The sequence below is a fragment of the Carcharhinus amblyrhynchos genome, chromosome 5 (genome assembly GCF_965287045.1).
Source record: "Carcharhinus amblyrhynchos chromosome 5, sCarAmb.v2.hapA, whole genome shotgun sequence".
Taxonomy (NCBI): domain Eukaryota; kingdom Metazoa; phylum Chordata; class Chondrichthyes; order Carcharhiniformes; family Carcharhinidae; genus Carcharhinus; species Carcharhinus amblyrhynchos.
The window spans coordinates 3,045,327-3,064,935 of record NC_137328.1 but is presented as its reverse complement, the minus strand read 5'-3'; the positions used below and the strand labels follow the sequence as shown (position 1 = coordinate 3,064,935).

The following is a 19,609-nucleotide window of genomic DNA, read 5'->3' as shown; positions in this document are numbered from 1 at the left end:
CTGACTACAACCTTACTGGCAAGAGTGGAACTCAACATGGGAAGTTGTTTTGTATGAGTAGAGTGGTTTCTTTCTTTCTTTTGAATGTATCGCTACATTTGTAGATACAGTGCTTAACAGGGACTTGAAAGAGAATTGCAATTTATTGGGAATGCATTCTGTTGAAAAGTTTTATTGAGGAGACTATATATAAAATGCCATTATCAGAATCCTGATTAGCACAGAAGATTAGATTTCCATTGCAGCTGAGGATAAATGGAAAACAATTTATGTACAAAATAAAAGCAAGGTAAAAATTAGACTCAGAATGGATGAAAAAGAAACTGAAGTGGAAACAAGAAAGGAAGGGGCCCTTGAAAAGGAAAGGATTGAGAAGTAATACAGTAAAACCATTTTGAAAAATAAAAAGTCATGAGTGGAAATTGGGCACAAAAGATAAATACAGATTTGAGCAGATTGAATCATTTTCCAGTTATAACCATATTTAGGGAAGTTAGAATGCTGCAGCATTTTTTGAAAAGTAGAGTACTTGGTGATAGAATAGTTTACTTACTGGCTATTTGCCAACTATACTTATTAAAGACTAAAAGAGTGATTTGTGTTCTAATTGTATGTCCCTTTTATTTGGGTGTTCTGTCATCTAATGGGAAATATCTCAGTGTCAGTAGATGGCGCTTGGTGCTGCTTAACAAGTGATTAATAAGCTCACCAGTGTCACCAACAGGCCTGTGATAGTGCAGCAGACTGAACTACACTGAAATCTTCTTAACTAGGTACATAAAATTACACTGCAGTTCTAATTTCCGGACTACCCGTTAAGAGTGAACAAACTAAAGGGATAAAAAGTCAAAGGTTAATGTATGGTCAATGAGTTTTCTGTTGTAAACTTCCACTTTGAAACTTTGCTGTGATTATGGATACAGCATTCCTGTATGACAGCAAGCTACATTATGTTTGCATGACAGATAAAATTTATCATCTCATACAGTGAGGTAATGCAATTGGTGGTTCTTTGCTACTAATGCACTCCAGGTTGGAGAGCTTCCTGAAATTCAAATTGCTTTGCTGGAAAAGACTAACTTACAAGGTGCCAAAGCACCTAAGGAAGGCCCATGATGATTTGGTTTTGCATTTTTGACTTCTGAATCAGATGCAGCAACCAATCCTCATCTAATTAAGGAGTTGAGGGTCTCTTTGGTTTTACAATCTCACATGTTACAAGTTCCTTTATCTTCTTTGGCATAGAAAAACTGTGGTGCAAATATGTGACAACTTGGCTTCAACTAATTTTCTTGGGCAATGTCCTTTTAAAGTTCAGTTGAGATATTCAAAATTTTACAATACTTTGGCTGTGGCTTAATCAATCTCTAAACAGTTACAACATCAAATCTTTGTTTCGTAGTAAATGCATATATGGGATTGGGAGATGCCTTTTTGTGGTGTAAGAAAGGGAAGAACGTTGGGATAACAATGTTTTAAAAGAATTTCATCATCACCATTGTTTACTCTTGCTCCACGTTGACGAAGAAATGCTCAGCAGGACAGGTAAACTCTGGAATTAACCAAAAGTAATGCACCGTTTAGTTAATATATTTATGTACTAGTTTCATAAATTAAGTAAAGATGTAGCCATTGATAGTAACTTTTTTAAAGTTTGAAAAGCAATAGCTCAGTCTGAAGGAAGGAACTGGACAACTGTGTAGTAATATAATGGTTTGACTTTTCTGAACTTCCCAATATTGATATAAAAGAGAGGTGCTGAATACTAGAAAGTGCTGAAAGAGGAATTTCCTCAGCATACCAGATGGAACAAAATAGCAATTTTTTTTAGAACTTAAATTTTATAGTAATGTGAATTTACTTTCAGTATTAGAAAAACTCACCTTGTAACAAGTGTGACATTGGTTCGTTAACAGATATTTTGAGTTTTTGTCGATCTTGAATAAAAACCTCTTATCTTTGGTTGTTAGTGTTTAAGTACAGTGAGTTTTAATGCTGAATTGCTCAGAATATCTCTGATCTGACTCGGGCCTCAAAGGTAGCTTATCAGAAATGTAAAACTTTAATATTAATGTAGTAAGGTGCTCTTCAATCCATGAGCTTGGATAAAGAGCATTATGGAGACAGAATAGAGTAAGTGTTCTTCCACACCTGACTGTAGTTTACTTTACCTTGAGCTAGGTGTCAAAAATTGAAGTTTTTAATTCATTGACACAGGCATCTATCATGTTGGCATCTCACATTCCATTGAAGTTACAGTGAGGATATTTTTATTCTTTTAGTAAGTTCTAACTTTATTCACCTGTACACAAATCACAATTCTGCATTTATAAATTTATTTGTGTAAACATTTAAGTGTTTCCAATATCGCTGGGCATATGACTATTTATTGCATTTTTTTGCCATCATAAGCATAGACAATGATAGAAATTAGTTCGAATATCAATAATCATTGAAATAGACTACTTTGATTAAATATGTTTATGATTTGCTATTTAAGCCTATTCTTAAAAGTATTGTTTCAATATTCCATATTTCAGGAGCAGTAGATGTAGCTCATCGCAGTCCAATTGCATGTTGGTTCAGTGGTATGCTTTGCTGCTTTGGTGGAGCAATTCTGGCATCTGTGCTTCTAGGTGAACCTCCCATTGAACCTTTCACAAACAACAGAAATATAGTACTGGCTTCCATAATTTGGTAAGTGTGGAAAACAAACATATAATGACTGTTAGTGGCTTTCAACATTATATAAAAAAAGAAGGCCATGTGGCCATCTCTTCTGTGCTGGCTTTCTGAAAGAATTGTCTAATAATCGCTATTGCCTGCTATTTTAATATTTCTGTTGCCGGAGCTTTACACCTTGCAGTCATCAGGACAACACAAGGATGACAGATTTCAAACAGTTACAGTATCTTACACCACAGGAAAAAAGGGATGCTAACTCATTGGCATTTTGATTGGTCAAGGCATTGCCATGGAGAAAGCAAATAGGCTGCCCAAGCTTTTGGGTATTTTAGAAAAGGCGCATGGTTTGAATATATTGATATTGTGTGTAGAGAAAAGGTCCCTGTATGTAATGTCACTTCCATATGAAAGTTTGACTGGTTACCTTAAATTGGTTGTTGTTGCAGCTTCAGTGCACTTTAGGTTGTCCATCAAGTGCTGTCCAATATAACAGTACATGTTTAGTTTTTGATTTTGCAAGCATGGGCTGGTTGAATATGGTCTGCACTCTGCCACACCCAAAGATCCAGAGGAACACAGTGTTTGATTCTACTGTCTGCTTACCACCAGTGCTGGTGCAAAGCCTGGTTTGTAGGCTGCGTTGCCCATAAGGTGGGTATTGAGCAACCAGGGAGATTCACTGACTATGTGACTGACGGTCTGGTGTACAATGTATGGACTATATGCCACGCTTGCTGACACACGAAATATGATAGAGAAAGTTATTGGAATGCTGAAATGACAATCGCAGCCTGTATAATTCTGGAGAAATACTGCAGTGGTTAGCAGATAGGGTTTTGAGGTTCTTGATGGTATCCAGTGGAACATGGCCATTATGATGGGACAGCCCATGCAAACACCTGATAGACAAGACTATGAGGTGGGAGAAGAGGAAGGAAAAGAGCAACGGAGACAAATCCTTACTGTCTAGACTGTGAAGAACTCATCTGAGTGTGATATTGGTAATTGCAACCCCAATTTCCACATTCACCAACAGTTCTGCACTTTGTTTTCCATCTGTTATTAACCATCCCATTGTTTGGCCACAATACAAAAATAAAAACCAATACTAAAACACTATATCCAAATTTATAAATGAAACCAGTCCATGTTGTATATTACAAATAAACAACCTTTTTTCATTCCCTTAGTGCCTATCTTTGTGGCTAGGCAGTGCTACCCCAATGGCTATGGAAGGCTGCTGACTTTAAATGGAGGAGACTGCCGATAGCTTTGGAGGGTGACCTTGGACAGCTTGACCTAGAAGGCCCAATTACAGACTACACAGCCTGGGCTGATGGCTGAGGCCAGGGCATGATAGTGGTGGGGAATGAATGCTGCCTTTGGGTGTGAAAAGCAAGTTCATGCTCCATGGAACTACTGATGGTGCCTCAGTAAATTCTAGTAATCTGTTAGAGGGCAGATTCCTGTGTCACCCTGCAAGTCCCTTTGCACACTGCAATCTGTAGCCATGATAGCGGCTAGCTGACCTTGCATGGAGACAAGTTGACACGTGTGACAGCAGTCTCAGCTTCTGCTGCATCTCTGTGATTGGGTGATTGTGCTGCATTGGAGCTTTTATGTCAGCCATTTGCTATTACATTATAGTTGTGCTATTGAGTGTGTGAATGGAATTGGTCCTGCTTCAAAACTGAAAGGATAGGTCTGGGTTATGTCTGCTGCCTTGTGCCAGTATGGTGCTGGACTCTTCCATACACCTTGACTTTGACCATAGGTTTTCTGGCAGGCTTCCCAGTGCGCCAACGTTTTGTTGTATATGTCCATCTTTTTCTATAGGTTTCCAGATTGTAATTCTCACCTGAATTCTCTTCAGCAGAGCTTGTGCGCAAACTGATCTTTTGGTCGTTTCCCCTTCCCCAGCAGTTCCAGCCCATTTGTGCCTGGTGTTTTCCCATGTGCATATCTTGTCTTCATGTTACCCTATAAATTACATGCAGAGTAAATATCTGAGACGGTGGCTGTGCTTGTGAAATTGAGTGATGATGTATCATCATCTTTGTCTTGGTGCTCTTGCTCTGCTTGGCCAATTGGCAGTTTTTATGGTATCTGAAAGGGAAAAGAGTAAGGTGTGAAGAAGTGAGAGCTGCATGCTTTATATCGCCTGCAGCTCCTAAATCAGAAGTGAGTATGGAATGTAGGAACGGGGATTAGTTGTGAGGATATAGTCATCTTCAATGGATGGACACATTCAGGCACGTGACTGTGTAGGTTTAGTCTGGTTGTGTCCTATCTTGCCCTGCAGGAGAAAGGGAAGTGTGTCTGTGAGTGTGATGTAATGTGAGTGATGTGGCTATCATGGTTGAATAGTTGGCAGTGTGCGTGCAAACTTTTGAGATGTAGTGAGTCTTGCAGCAATACAAAATGTATGAAGGTGATGTAAAAAATATGACTGTTTGTTTAGGTATGAAGCCTGATTGATAGAGATTAGTAGGTGTGTGGTATCTGAGGTTAGTGCTTCAGTTGGTAAGATGTGACATTCAAGGGTGCATTCACTAACTTTGACCACTTGTGAGGTTGTTGAACTTTGTCATGCTGTATACAGGCACAGCATGATGAGATGGCACAACTCCACCTCTGTCCAGATAATTTAATTATAGTGTGACAGTTTCTATTATAACTATGGACATGGAAGTTTATAGTGGGGGGAAAAAAAGTTGAAACAAAGTGCCTGTTTATTTAAGATTTTACAGGCCATGTATATTCCCTCTTTATTAACTCTCAGTTCTATCATACCTTTACTATCTGCTACATCTACTAATTTATTTTCCTTCTGAAATCTACTGCCATTGTCTTTACCATGCTTCTATTTTTGTGTTCAGTTGTAAGTTTTGATATTGTGGCGCATATCTCAGCCCAGGAAGTATCTCCTCACCACTACCGTTTCCTGTTCTCTAACCCAAATTCCTATGCACTCTCATTGATACTGCGCACCTTTAATGTTGTCAACAAGCATACCATATGCAACTATATCAAACAGCTTATTAAAGAAAATGTTCTGGTATACGTTTGTTTTGACTTTGCTTTGGATATGTGGGAGATCAGGAACGTTCCCAGGACCAGTATGTATGCAGGAAATGTCTCCAGCTGCAGGAAGTGAATAAGTGACCACCAGGCTGAGCAGGAGGAAAGAGGATTAGGCAGGCAATGCAGGAATCTCCTGTTCTATTCCCCTGCAAAACAAATGTACTATTGAAGAGAATGGCCTTGTAGGATAATAGCAGTAGACAAATACTTAGCACCAAGGTTGGCAGAGCAGACTTGATAGGCCGAATAACCTAATTCTACTCCAAGATCTATAAATGGGGGTAAATTGAGAGAGGTGCATACTCAGTGAGAACTTGGTGTCCTTATGCATCAGCCCCCGAATGTAACTGCACAGAAATAGCAGGAAGTAAAGAAAGCAAATGGTATGTTCGCCTTCATAATGAGAGGATCGGAATATAGGAACAAGGATGATTTACTGCAGTTGTATCGGATGTTGGTGAGGCCATACCTGGAGTATTATGTGCAATTTAGGTGTCTTTATCTGAAGAAGGATGTCCTTGATATAGAAAGAGTGCAAAGAAGGTTGATTTCTGGGATGGAAGGACTGTCATATTAGGAGAGACTCAAGTTGGTTAGGATTGTATTGATTGGAGTTAAGAATGAGAGGGGATCTTGTAGAAACTTATAAAATTATAACAGGATAAGACAGGGTGGATTCCGAATGAATGTTCCTAATGGTTGGGGAGTCCAGAACTAGGTGTCATAGTTTGAGGATAATGGTTTAGGACTAAGGTGAGCTGATGAGAAATTTCTTCACCCAGACTGTAGTGATAAATGGAATTCACTATCACCGAAAGTAGTTGAGGCCAAAACATTGTATGATTTCAAGAAGAAATTAGATACATCTCTTGGGATGAAAGGGATCAAAGGATATGGGGGATGGTGGGGTCAAGGTATTGAATTTGATCATCAGCCATGATGGTAATGAATGGTGGGGCAGGCTCAAAGGGCCTACTTCTGCTTCTATTTGTAATTGGGCTAGGCATCTGGAGTTGACTCACACTGAGAACTTTCTTTCATCTTGCACAACCTCCATAGTAGTCTTTTTCTCTTTCCTCTTTGTCTACCCTGTTGGCTTATTTCCTGCATTTACTGGTGGGTATGTTGCAGCATTAGATTGCTCACTCCTTAGGAAGCAATAAGTGAGATCACACTGGACTCTGCTCCTTTAAAAGATGATTTTGTCTTTAGCTCAACTGCTATTTTGATAGCACAGTATTTTTTCTTTGTAATTGTAATTTCCTTAACTTCCCAAAGGTTAAATTTCGATTATTTTTATTGTAGAAGGGGTCTTTTTAAAAAAAATGTTTTCATCCATTTATGCTAAAATTAATCATTAGGTGATTTTATATTCCCATATCAGGTGCTCTGCTTTTCCCCACGCTGTTGAAACATTTGGAATGATGGTGTTGTGTCAGCAACATAATGTCTTCACACCAGTCTCCCAAATATGGAGGCATGTGAGTGGGGACATTGGCAGCTTGCCAGTCATTTTCAAATCACTAATGAGCTGTTATTATTAAGCTTATAACCCAATCATCTACAATTTTCATTGCCCACTTCATTTTTCAGGCATTAGATGCGCAAAGCATTGGGGGTCTTTACGGCAGCTATAATGAGGCAGCATAAGGGTGGTAGAAAAGGGCTACCAGTGGGACCGTGATTGAATATGCCAGAGATTCTGCTGGAAAAGCTGGCATTAAGACCAAAACTGAAAGCATGGGGTCTTTACTGATTTTTAGTTCATTGCTGTACTGCTCTGATGTGTGACATCCAGGCCTGTGATGCCCCTGTTCCTCCCCTCCCCCCTCAACCCCCATTCTTCTAATTAGTCTCCTTCCTGTTGGACAGCCACTGTTTGTCCAGCCATCACTTAATTAAACAAACAGACGGTGGAGAGAATTCCACTTCACTCACTGCACCGAGAAACATGAAAGCCAATCCCATGTCTTTATGCTTTTGGATGACATAGATGCTTACACCTGAAGCATGTTATTAGTACATGTCTGATATTTATTGCTGCTATTATTTGGCAGAGAGGAAACATTTAGTTTTGTTTTATACCTGTTCAGCAGCCAGAAGTTAATTTGAAGAGTATTTGTACAATTCCTATTTGGATGGAGTCTCAATTTTTTTATCCAGTATTATCACTGATTGCTTTTATGATAAATACCTTGAAACATAGCCATTACCTTTCATCTGAAGAATACGTTCCAGCTGCATTCCAGTATGTCTGCTTAATAACAGTTCCATTAAAAAAACACTGAAATCAGGCAATCAAAAAATAATTACCTGAATTATTTAGAAACTGAACACACTGAGAACTTGTAATATTATGACTGAGATGGGGAAACTGCTGTCCATAACTAACGCATGACACTTCGTCCAGATATCAAAGGATGGCCAGTTCTTGTGGATTTGAACCCCAGTATGAACAACACCATGTTGTAAAAAAAAGCCAAAAAATGTTATCAGATTTAAGTTTTGCAGTAAATTTTTAACTGCTGACACATTGTGCTGTGCTCTACCTTTTTATTTTTTCAATATTTTTAGGTATTTGATATTCTACTGTCCGTATGACAAGTTCTACAAATGCTGCAATTTTATGCCATCCAAATTATTTATAGCTGGAATGAAAGAAGTGACAAGAGCCCGCAAAATTGTTGGAGGTGTAGTAGATGCGCACAGTCGCTACAGAAATGGCTGGCTTGCTGTGATTGCTGTTGGATGGGCTAAAGGTAAGTGGGCTCTCTCATTCTTGGTTTGCATCACATCAGATCTGAATTTTTTTTAAATTTCTTTCTAGGGTTTTTGTTTTTGCCTTTCATTTCTGAAAGCACCTTTTCTCTTGACAATTGTTCAACTGGTACCAGTGGCATTCCTCCAACCTGATAGAAAACTGGAGAAGGAATTTCAGCTACTTTTATTTCTTCCGTCCCTCCCTTTACCTGCAAAGTGCTCTACCAGCTGTGCCACCAAGAAACACGTAGTTGAGTCAGTCAGGATGAAATGGATTTCATTGCAAAATAAAATGTTGTAGGTGATTGTTTAGGTGTTTTGGTCATTTTGAATTAATTGCTTGTGATTATCACTACTGTCACTTTTGGATAATTTAGTTTTTAAGAAGAAAAATCTGTTTCCAATTTATAATGTGTACAAAATTTCTCTTTCCACAGGTGCTGGTTCTGGGCTGATAGCTAATTTTGAGCAACTAGTGCGGGGTGTCTGGATACCTGAGAGAAATGAGCTGCTGAGAATGTCCTAGTACGTAGTGGTTTTAAAATTGCATTGAATTTGTTCTAAGTGGCTCGAAACTGAGCTAAAGGTGAAAAATCACATCGGAATCTTTGGTTGCCTTCTATCAAGGAATCACTCTGGACCTTATTGCCCTTTGTAGTGTCTTTTCCATAGTTGGCAGTACTTAATGAAGCATCTGATAATGACTGTCAATTGTGGCAGTCCAATTTTATTGAAAATCCATCACTTATGAGATTTTTAAAAATATAGTGATCTGAAGAAACTCACTGGAAAAGACTTCGCCAAGAGCCAAATAACCCTAAATTCATGTACAGGATCAATTAAGCCAAGTCCCCAAAACAAAGATCTCTAACACTTGCATTACAAGTTATTTATTTTCCCTTCCTCATTTCTTCAATCTTTCCGAACAAACGGAATGCCCTGTACTCCTGCAGTGAGAAAACAGTATTAAGATTTTTTCCAAATATGAAGCAACATCTTTCTTGCACTAATGTGATTGAAGCAGATCAGTACTTTTTTTTCACAAGTTGCAAAGTTTTTGTGCTATTTTTATTTAACCATTCCCTTTTTCAAGGCTCCCTGCTACAGTTTTATAGTTTATTTATTAGTGTCACAAGTGGGCTTACATAATACTTCAGTGAAGTTTTTGTGAAAGTCCCGAGTTGCTACACCCGCCTGTTCAGGTACGTTGAAGGAGAGTTTAGCACGGCCAATGCACCTAACCAGCACATCTTTGGACTGTGGGAGGAAACCGGAGCAAATGGAGGAAACTGTGTGCAGACAGTGACCAAAGCTAGGGATTGGACCCGGATCCCTGGTGCTGAGAGGCAGCAGTGCTGTTCATCGTGCAGCTTGCTCCATTACAGCTTAACTAACTAAAATAGATTGTAACTAGCGCAAGCTCCAAGTTATCAATCTTGCACTGCCCCACTAATTCCTTCAGTGAGCGCTATATTTCATTGTCATACTACTTTTGGAGCCTGGTGAAACTCAAGAGTGTGAAGTAACTTAGTTGCCGGAAAATTACTCTGGCTATAGGAATTTTAAAGATGATTTCCCCCTCTATCCCCCAAACCGATCCAACATTGAACATAGTTTTAGTAAAGCATGTTTTCGCATCTTGTGTTTCTTCCACTGAAAAGTATCACTTTGTTGATGAGCCGTTAATATAAGTTGGCATTTTGACAATTGAGACAACACATCGGGTAAGAATTTTATTAAAAAAGGGTGAGGAAATTGTACAGGAGCATATAATGACAGAATTTGGTATGGAAAGCTTGAGCTTATTTTATGTTTTGGACCAGTGTAGAGTGTTTCTGCTGACCTGGGAGAGCATGCATGTGTCTGCTAAACATTTTTTTCTCATCTTGGCAGCTTGGTATTTATTAGTGTCACAAGTGGGCTTATATTAACATTGCAATGAAGTTACTATGAAAATCCCCGAGTAGCTACACTCTGGCGCACTCTTTAATAATGCCATGTTCACTGCTTTAGAGATTTAATTCCTCAGAATCCTACAGTCAATTTTTATTACTGATATAATACTTTTACCATGTAGACTATTTAACAGAGTAAGAATATTAATGGCTTACGAAGTGATCAGTTTCGTTCTTGGAAAGAAGTTGAGCAACCATTCACAAAGGACCCTGCCAATCCACTCTGCTTTTTCATCTACTGATCCAGTATAGCTTTGAGATGTTTTGTTAATTGAGTTCTTGTGCAAATATTGTATTTTTTGGGTTAAGGGTCCAGTGCAATGAATAATGGGATGATGCTCACTTAACAAAATTCTTAAAAGGACCAGTCCTATATGATATCCCCCTCCTTGTTTCTGACTAATCCCCAGAGGTCAGCAATTCCCATTTGTAAGTGGGCAGTGAAGCTCAATCTAAGGCTCAGGAAGATTGCATCTACAGTGGACAGTCTTAAAGTAATAAATTGGGATTGTTGTGCTGCACATCAATCTCATCATTGCATGATGGCTCAATGTTGCCATTGTTCTTGTGCTGAAGAGGGGAAAGTTAGCTGGGCTGCTGGTAAATGCACACTTGTCAATGTCGACAATGCCTGGACAAGATCTATGATAAACTGTCAGACTAGCAAAGACCCATTTCCTGCAAACAAAAGGAATATGTTCAAGCCTTGTGCCTTTTTGGAAACACCTGTGGCTCGGGTTGCCTATTGTTCCCAGTTTTTATTTTCTCCATGGCTACTTCATGGCCAGTGTTAACTTGCCAACTAGTATAAAATTGTTGTGCTCATTTGAAACTTGGCATTCTTGTGTTTCTCCTGATGAGTGCAAGATGAAAAGCTTCAGCAACATGCTTCACTTTTCAACAATTTTAAATTGAATATGCAGTGTAACCAGGTTAGTCAAAAGGAAAAGTTTATTTCTGGTTTGTCCTCTTTTGTGGAGTCACTCTGGAAGAGGTTATACCTTTTTTTTGATGTATACTAATTATCCTGTTTCTGTTACAGTGGAACAAAGGTAACTTTGATAGGAGCTGTACTCTTTACTTTTCAACAGATGAATTATCTGCCTATTACCAGACACAACCTGATCTTTTTGTACACAATGTTTGTAGTTTCCACAGAGGTATGTAGATGTAATTAAATTTGTGATTTTTGTTACAGTTGTATAAATTTGTGTTTTGAAAAATAAATACAGAGTAATAGAGATGTAGGGAATGCCTTTTATTTAATTTGTATGGGACCATTTAACACTTTTTCTCTGTAGCAATTGCAATTCATTGAGTCTGTATTGTATTGCCTGACGTTATGTATTTTCAAACACTTCTACAGATAGGAAACTAGCAAATTTATTACGATGTCAGATAGGTGTTAATTTATATTGTACTTTTGGTGCAGATAGTGCCTGATTATTTATAAATGTTGAGTTTGTGTTTGCTTAAATCTTCTATAGACAGAAATTATTTGAATCTTGATTGCTACAAAAAAAGTTAGATCTGTCCCATGATTATCCCTACTTTATTTAAGCTAAAATTCCAATGTTCCTGAAACTTTTAGAATATTGAGCATTTCTACATTTATGTTTCATGTCTGCATTCTTCTTCCTCCCAAGTCTGAGCCTTTGTCTTACCACTTCTGGCACTGCACATCCTAAATGAGCAGCAACTTTATAAATAACCAAAGGAGTATTCAGCTGATTACAGAATAAATGGCTCTTGTGTAGTTAATGTTGATGAATTTATTATCATAGAAAGTGCCCATGGTCCAAGTGGTGTTGAATTTTGAGGAGTAAAGGATTACATGGTAGCTTTAGTCGTATAGCTCTTTAGGCAAAATAATGTCATGCAGTTTCTATGATGACAAACTGAAATGGGCCTCGAGGTATAGCATTTTGTACATTTGCAGCCCATTTGAACGTTTTTCAGATTTGATGCAGATGGTTCAGATGTAATAACATGTCTATTCAGAACTTATAGCTATGCTGCCATGATGGGGCATTCTGTCTCTCATTAATCCTGTTCATTGGCAGCCTCCATTTTCAAATATCCTTTGAAAGTAAGGGCTATGGTATGAAAAAGGATTATTCCAAATTGTGGGTGCTGTCCTCTACCTCCTGTTACTCCCCATTTATGCTTCCCTATAAATGTCTTGGTGCCTTGAAAGCACAAGAATAGAATGTAAGGGGAAAATGGGAGATATTTTTCCCTCCCTGTTTGGTGGCTTCAACTGAATTTTATTTGAAATGCTGCCAGGTGAAGATGAACATTTTTTCTGAAGCTTCACCAGTGTTAAGCTTTTGAAAATATTGATCCTGCTAGGTTGAGGGTGTGGGAATGGCAGGAAGGAGGAAAGAGTTAAGTTTGGCTGTTTAAACAAATTACATTGAAGGATTTCTCTTGAAATTGGTGCAATTCCTAGAACAACAAAATACCTAATTGAAACACTGGTGAGTTACCATGGGTATAAAACCAAACTATTTTGATGCCACTAGTGTAGCACTTCCAGCTTGGAATGTACCTTCTCTTACTCTAGCTTGTCGGACAGGATTGTGAGACAAAACATGCTTGCTTGATTTAAGGGAAGGTTTGCAGGAAGACTCAAACAGCCAAGTTGAAAACTAAGCCTTTTTTAGATGTTTGGTAACTGTGTTAATTTGTACATGTTTTGATGTGTACTTGGCTTTGTTCACTTCCTCATCATATTTGAATAATACTAGAAGTAAAACATCAAGTATACATAATTTGATTTAGTCACATTATCCTTGAGGATAAATAGCAAAGTTAAGAATTTCCATGCATTTGTTTATCCCAGTATTTTCTAAACTTAACAAGGGACAATTTTTGAAAGGTTACATTCTTGGGTGTTTGATTAGGATATTTAGAAAAAATAATTTCCGAAGAGCAAACACATTCCTATATCAAATCCATCAGATGTTCCACTTTTACTTGAATCACTTAAATAAGGGATCAAAACTGGGTCCTCCACCTTGGTGTGTTTTCCTCTTGGCCCCAACAAATGCTTGCAGTACATTAAATGAAATGCTTCAATGGGATACTCTGATCTCGTTTCTCGACTATTCCTTCTGCTGCTTTGCATATCCTGCTGTATGTGCAAACTCTAAATACACGATTTGACCTTTTGGCAGGGCGTTTTAAAGAATAGAACCTTGAGACTGGTGTTGCTTATAGTGATTTGCAGGTTGTGCGTTTGTATTGCTGGGGTGCACATTTCTGCTGTAAGGAGTGGAAAGGGTGATACTTTCAGACCTGCTGAACTAAGTGCATGTTTTTTTTACCCAGTACAGATAAATGTGTTTCTTTAACAAATGTTAGTTATGTTAAACAAAACCAATCCGCAAGAATCATGAAGTGTGGTTCAGGACAATTTTGGCTGAGTTTTTTTTGTCAAGTGAATTGCTAACAATTCATGAAAACTATTAATTGAAGCCTTCAATACATGCGTTCCCTATTTGTTTCATAATCTGTTGCTGTGTTCTGAATCATTTCATTTATGTGACAAAAATGAATTTTTGAATGACTTATTAAATCTGGGTGTCAGTCACACAGTACAGACGAGGCCCTTCAGCCCATTGACTCTGCACTGACAAAACTACACTAAATTTACATTAATCCCACCTTCCTGAAATTGGCCCATAGCCTTAAATGTTATATTTTCAAGTGCTTATCCATGCAAAGGTTGTACCAGGCAGTGCATTCCAGATTCCCAAATCTGAAATTTCCATCCTCAAATTCCCTCTAAACCTCCTGCTCTTCACCTTTAAAATGATGCCCCCTTGTTATTGACCCTTCAACTAAGAAGATCAGCTGCTTCCTGTCCATACCACTCAATCTTATACACCTCAATCAAATTCCCCTCCACCTTCTCTGGTCTAAAAGAAAACAACCCAAGCATATCCAGTCTCTCTTGCTTTGTAGCTCCAGTGCTCCATCTTAGGCAATATCCTAGTGATGCTTCTCTGCACTCCAGTGCAATCACATCCTTGCTATAGTAAGGTGATCAGAACTGCACGTAGTTCTCCAGCTGTGGCATAACCGAAGGTTTATACAGCTGTAACAAACTCCCTGTTTTTATAATGTATGCCATAACTGATAAAGGCAGATGTTCCATATGCCTTTTTCAGAGCACAAGGGACCCTTGGGCGACTGCGTGGAATTTGCACACTGTCCCCATTCAGCGTATGTTTCCTCCGACAGTCCAAAGGTGTGCAAATTAGATGGATTGATCCTACTAAATTGCCCCTCAGTGTCTAAAGATGTGTGAGTTAGGTGGATTAGCAATAGTAAATGCATGGGGTTACAAGGATAGGGCAATCAGGGGGAAGAAGCCTCTCTATTCTTTCTAATCCAGTCCTGAATATTCCAAGGAATCCGGGGTTTTGTGGGTTTGTTGCTCCTACATTTCACCTAAAGGAAACAGGTTGGGCCTGTACTCTATCCATTTCCTTTTTGAAAGCCCTCCACTGCTTTACTGTAGATTTCCCCCACAAGAAGCTGTTCCCAGTCTACTTTGGCCAGATCCTGCCTTATATTAAAATCTGCCTTCCCCAATTCAAAACCATTTTTTTTACTATCCAACTTTTTCCTTTTCTAAGAGAAACTTAAATTGTACTGTGTCACTATCACCAAAATACTCCCCCACTGCCACCTTGCACACCTATCCAGCTTTGTTCCCCAGAATTAGATCCAGCACTGCACAGTCCCTTGTGGGACCTTCTATATATTGATGTAAAAGAATACATTAAGAAATCCACCCTTTTTAAATTATGGCTACCCCAATTAATGTTGAGGAAGTATTATTTTTACACACCTCAGTGAATTGTCTGCATACCTGCTCCTGTATTGCCTGCTGACTGTTTGAGGATCTATAATACACTCTTAGCAATATGACTGTCCCTTTTTTTTATTCCTAAGATCTACCCACAAAGCCTCATTTGAAGGCCCCTCCAAGATATCATTCCTCCTTACTGCAGTAACTGACTCCTTAATACTGCAATACCAGCTCCACTTTTACACCCTCCCCTGTTCTCCCACACCCCAGAATGTTGAGTTGCCAGTCCTTCAACCATGACTTTTTGATGGCAACAATGACAGAGAATTGTGACAATCTACACCCTTGAACACAGTCTTACCTAAAATACTCCTAGCATTAAAGTAGAAGCCATCCAACCTCGCCTTACTCCCTTGGAACTCAACATGGCTGAACTCTGTTTCTCTTTCTTGGTTCCTTTACAACAGTATGCGGTGTCCTTATTGTACTAAATGCTCTGTGTCCCTCTGCCAAATTAGTTTAAACTCTTCCCAATAGCACTAGCAAACCCATCTCCAAGGATGATGGTCCCATTCTAGTTCAGGTGTAGACTGCCCTGCTTTCACATGATAATTTCTGGGGAAATGGTTCTAGTGATCCAGGAGTCCAAAACCCTCCTTGCTGCACTGTCTCTCGAGCCACAGGTTTATCTGCCCTGTTCTCCTATATCTGTACTTGCTAGCACATGCTTCTTAGCTAACAGCACAGTGTTGTGTAACAGTTGACACAAACTGGTAGTAACAGTTCAGTAAATTCTGTAATTAACATTTAAGCACATTTTATTTTCTCCCTTTTCTAGTGCATCTGCAACATTTTGAAACTTTTTAAATTATTGTTCAGATTCAGAGTTTGCCTCTTATAAAGTATTTTAACTTATAGTGGTGTTAATGGCAACTTCTTTATCTGTCACCCCTGACCTTAATACTAAAACAAACTTTTTTTTGATTTGGAGAATTTATTTACCAGGCTATAGTACATTTGAAAGCTGCTAATTTGAGTTGCATGACCATGTATTTTTTTTTTGTAGATTACTATTTTGCTTGTATTCTTCTGGCATTTTTTGGGCTACTCTGTACAATTTGGCAAATATATCATTTTGTATTTTAGGTTGCAATGGTGCTCTTTAACATCCGTCATTCCCCCTTTGCACCTATGGAAGTTGCATTGTACCATATGGCATTTAGTTGGCAGTCCAGTTCCACTGAATCACACTTTAAACCAGAAACTTCTGATAAAGGGGAATCATTGGGGGAACAGTCCCCTGCTTCCTTGGATGAAACTGCTGAAGAAAGTGAAAGTATCAAAAGGAAGAGGACCAAGAAGACTGACTAAGATACTCGTCCAGAATTGCAAGATCCTCAAAGTTTATCTTTCTGTTCCAGTGAAAGCATTCGGGTGAGGTTTGAAATTGAGAAACTCTTGAGGCACAAATCGTCATCTGCAAAATTCTGCAGAGTTCGAGTAGACGTAAAACAGACTGAAGTTATTGGAATAACATATTGACTTTTGTTAGTGCTCTTTTTTTTTACAATGTTACTCTGGGTTTAAGTGAGAAGTGCCTGCACACGACATTTAGCATTTGGGGATCCTTTAGTGTCAAGAAAAAGGTGCTGTAATTTAGTATTTATAAGATTAAAATATTGTTTCAAAAATTGTGACAATTTATGGAAATCCTGATGTAATTATTTCCTGTTTTTTTAAATCTTCCAAGTGCCAGAATATATTGAAATTGTACATTCCACAATGCAATCTTTTTTTTTAAAAAGATGAATTGCTAAATGATTAGAAAAACAAACTTTAAGCTCTGGTAAGTAAAGACTAATCCCAATTGAGACTTGAATTTGAGAGCCAGCTCTGACATTCCAGATTCCTGTTGGCAATCTGTACTCAATTGCTGGTGAAAAAAGGTAATACAGCTTGGATTAACATTACTGCCTCATTTTTTTTCAATATTCTAGCTAACAGAATATCTGGAAGAGCATCTCTTCCTGCTGGTGAGTGTGATGGGAGGGGGTAACTTGGACAGGTACTGACTTATTTACTCATACTTATTCAGGCTATATAGTCACATTTAAACAATATATTTGAGATACTGTTCTTCCTACTGTCTGTGGTTTGTTCACTGATATCCAAAGTGGACTGTCAGCTACTGCAGCCCTGTTGATCTTATCCTTCCTTCATAATTTATTTGGAAAGAAATAAATTAATACTTATCCATGCCGTTTACAGCGTGGTCAAACTCGTCTTTTCAGTACTGATTTTCTAATAGAGGATCTATTTTTCTTTGAATTTGTGTACTGTAAACTTACGAATTCACTAACTTCAAATATAAGTTCTGTGCATTTAAATATAGAACTGTTTTCATACACAATTTGTCTTTTTTCACTAGCACTGGTTAATTTTTTCTTGCACATTTCTTTCTTTGCTAGTTAAAGGTGTACCATTTTACAAATGTTTTTCAAACCTTATGGTTGTATTTGAAAAAAGAAAGCAATGATAGCAAAATGAGGTAGACAAAAATTATTCTATAGTGTATTTTCAGATAGGTTTCTGGAAAACTACCATCCTCAACTATGATGCAGGAGAATATCTGAATGTATTCTTAGTGCTTGATTTTATACATTCCATTGTGAAATAATACCCAATGTTTGCTTGCTCGACATTAGAATCCAGAATGGACTAAAACCACGTGCTACCAGGAGTCATGCCTTGCTAAGTTGAGCAAGAAATTGAGCGATATTTTGGGCAATCTCTGATACACACTGGAGTGGGGGAACTATTGGAATATGCCATCACATTCTGTGTACACCTGATTGGTAACCTGATCACTTTTATAATTTCTGGGTTAATAGTGACTTGAATGTAACAACTTTCTTTGGTCCATATGCACTAATTTTAATAAGTGCATTTTTGCTGAAGGATATACAAATAAAAGTTCAGATTTCCTTTCTAAGTGTTGTTCAGCTATTTAAGATGCTACTACCACATTCTCATGTCTTGTCTTTGTTGTGGAGTAAATTTACTCCAGACTGTATTTGTGTTACTGAATCTGAAGACTGTTGGAAATCGGTGTCAGCCATACAGCTCCTTGTGACTGCTGAGCTATTTAACTAGATCATGGCTGATATTCCATTTTCCGGCACCATCCTCGCATCACACGTAGTCTTTAATATCTAGAAATCTATCCATCTCTATCTTGAACACACTCAATGATTTGAGTTTCTGCCGGTCTATCTAGGGTAATGTAGACCAGAAATTGGTAACAGTGCCTGTATAAAACAGTTGCACTTGCCAAATCAGTTTATCCTGGCAGAAGTAAGCTTTAAAAGAATGTTGTTGATCTCTAGAGACCAAAAAGTTCCTACCTGACGTGAAGGCAGAATTGAATTTCCTTTATTGGAGAAGATAGGTTGGGAGCAACAGTATATGCAATTTCATTTTAGGAAGTTGTGACGCACCCTCTCCATGCTAGACAACAGTGCCTGGGCAACGGCTAAAGTGTCAATGAAGTCTTTGTGCCAGTTTTTACAACATACCTGTATCCCATCCCCAATACGTGCAGGGCTTTGTTAGTGGCTGTCAAAGGACAAATAGATCTAATTTTGTTTGCTACTGTGGCTCCTTCCTGGTTCATAGCTGGGAATCCACGCATTATTAGCTACCATGCGTTCTGTTCCTCCATTCACTGGGCCATCGGTTGCTTCACAAAATTGCATTTCATTCATTTTGGTGTGACATAAGTTCATGAATGTTTACAGCACAGAAGGAGGCCATTTGGTCCATTGTGTTCGTGCTGCTCAACAAATGTCAGAGTACACTAATCCTACTTTCCAGCACATGGCCCATAGCCCTGGAGGTTAAGGCAGCACAAGTGAATATCTAAATATTTAAATGTTATGAGAGTTTCTAACTCTGCCAACCTTTTCAGGCAGAGAGTTCCAGACTCACTCCACCATCTGGGTGAAAAATTTCTCAACTCCTCTTCATAACTTCCTATTTTAAAACAGTGACCCTGGTTATTGACCCTTCTAATATTGGAATAAGTGCCTTCCATGCTCCTCAAGCTTGTACACCTCTATCAGATCTGTTCTCAGTAGAGTGGTATGACAATTATATGGCTGGTTTTTACAGGAGTACAAAGAGCTGTGGGTGGTATATGCATTCTATCAGAGAATTGAGGTTTTCAAACCAGAGGGAATTCCAATTCTTGAGCAGCAGTGTGCTCTTTGGTTAAATGTGGTACATCCAATTGCTGGTCTGATCA

At 38.4% G+C, this 19,609-nt stretch overlaps 1 protein-coding gene across 2 annotated transcripts in view; it reads left to right on the top strand.

Annotated features, from left to right (window-relative positions):
- LOC145342840 (trimeric intracellular cation channel type B-like) overlaps positions 1-18,298 on the top strand; it is a 28,010-nt gene extending 9,712 nt beyond the window's left edge. Inside the window, exons 1-6 of one of the 2 annotated variants that reach the window (XM_080188339.1) lie at positions 1,468-1,545; positions 2,541-2,697; positions 8,344-8,528; positions 8,967-9,054; positions 11,527-11,644; positions 16,453-18,298. In XM_080188339.1, the coding sequence (XP_080044465.1) occupies positions 1,530-1,545; positions 2,541-2,697; positions 8,344-8,528; positions 8,967-9,054; positions 11,527-11,644; positions 16,453-16,677 (789 nt within the window). In that variant the 5' untranslated portion in view covers positions 1,468-1,529 and the 3' untranslated portion in view covers positions 16,678-18,298. Of the gene's footprint in view, positions 1-1,467; positions 1,546-2,540; positions 2,698-8,343; positions 8,529-8,966; positions 9,055-11,526; positions 11,645-16,452 lie in introns of those variants that run through there. The other variant, XM_080188338.1, reaches the window with a different exon arrangement.
- Positions 18,299-19,609: the final 1,311 nt, after the last annotated feature.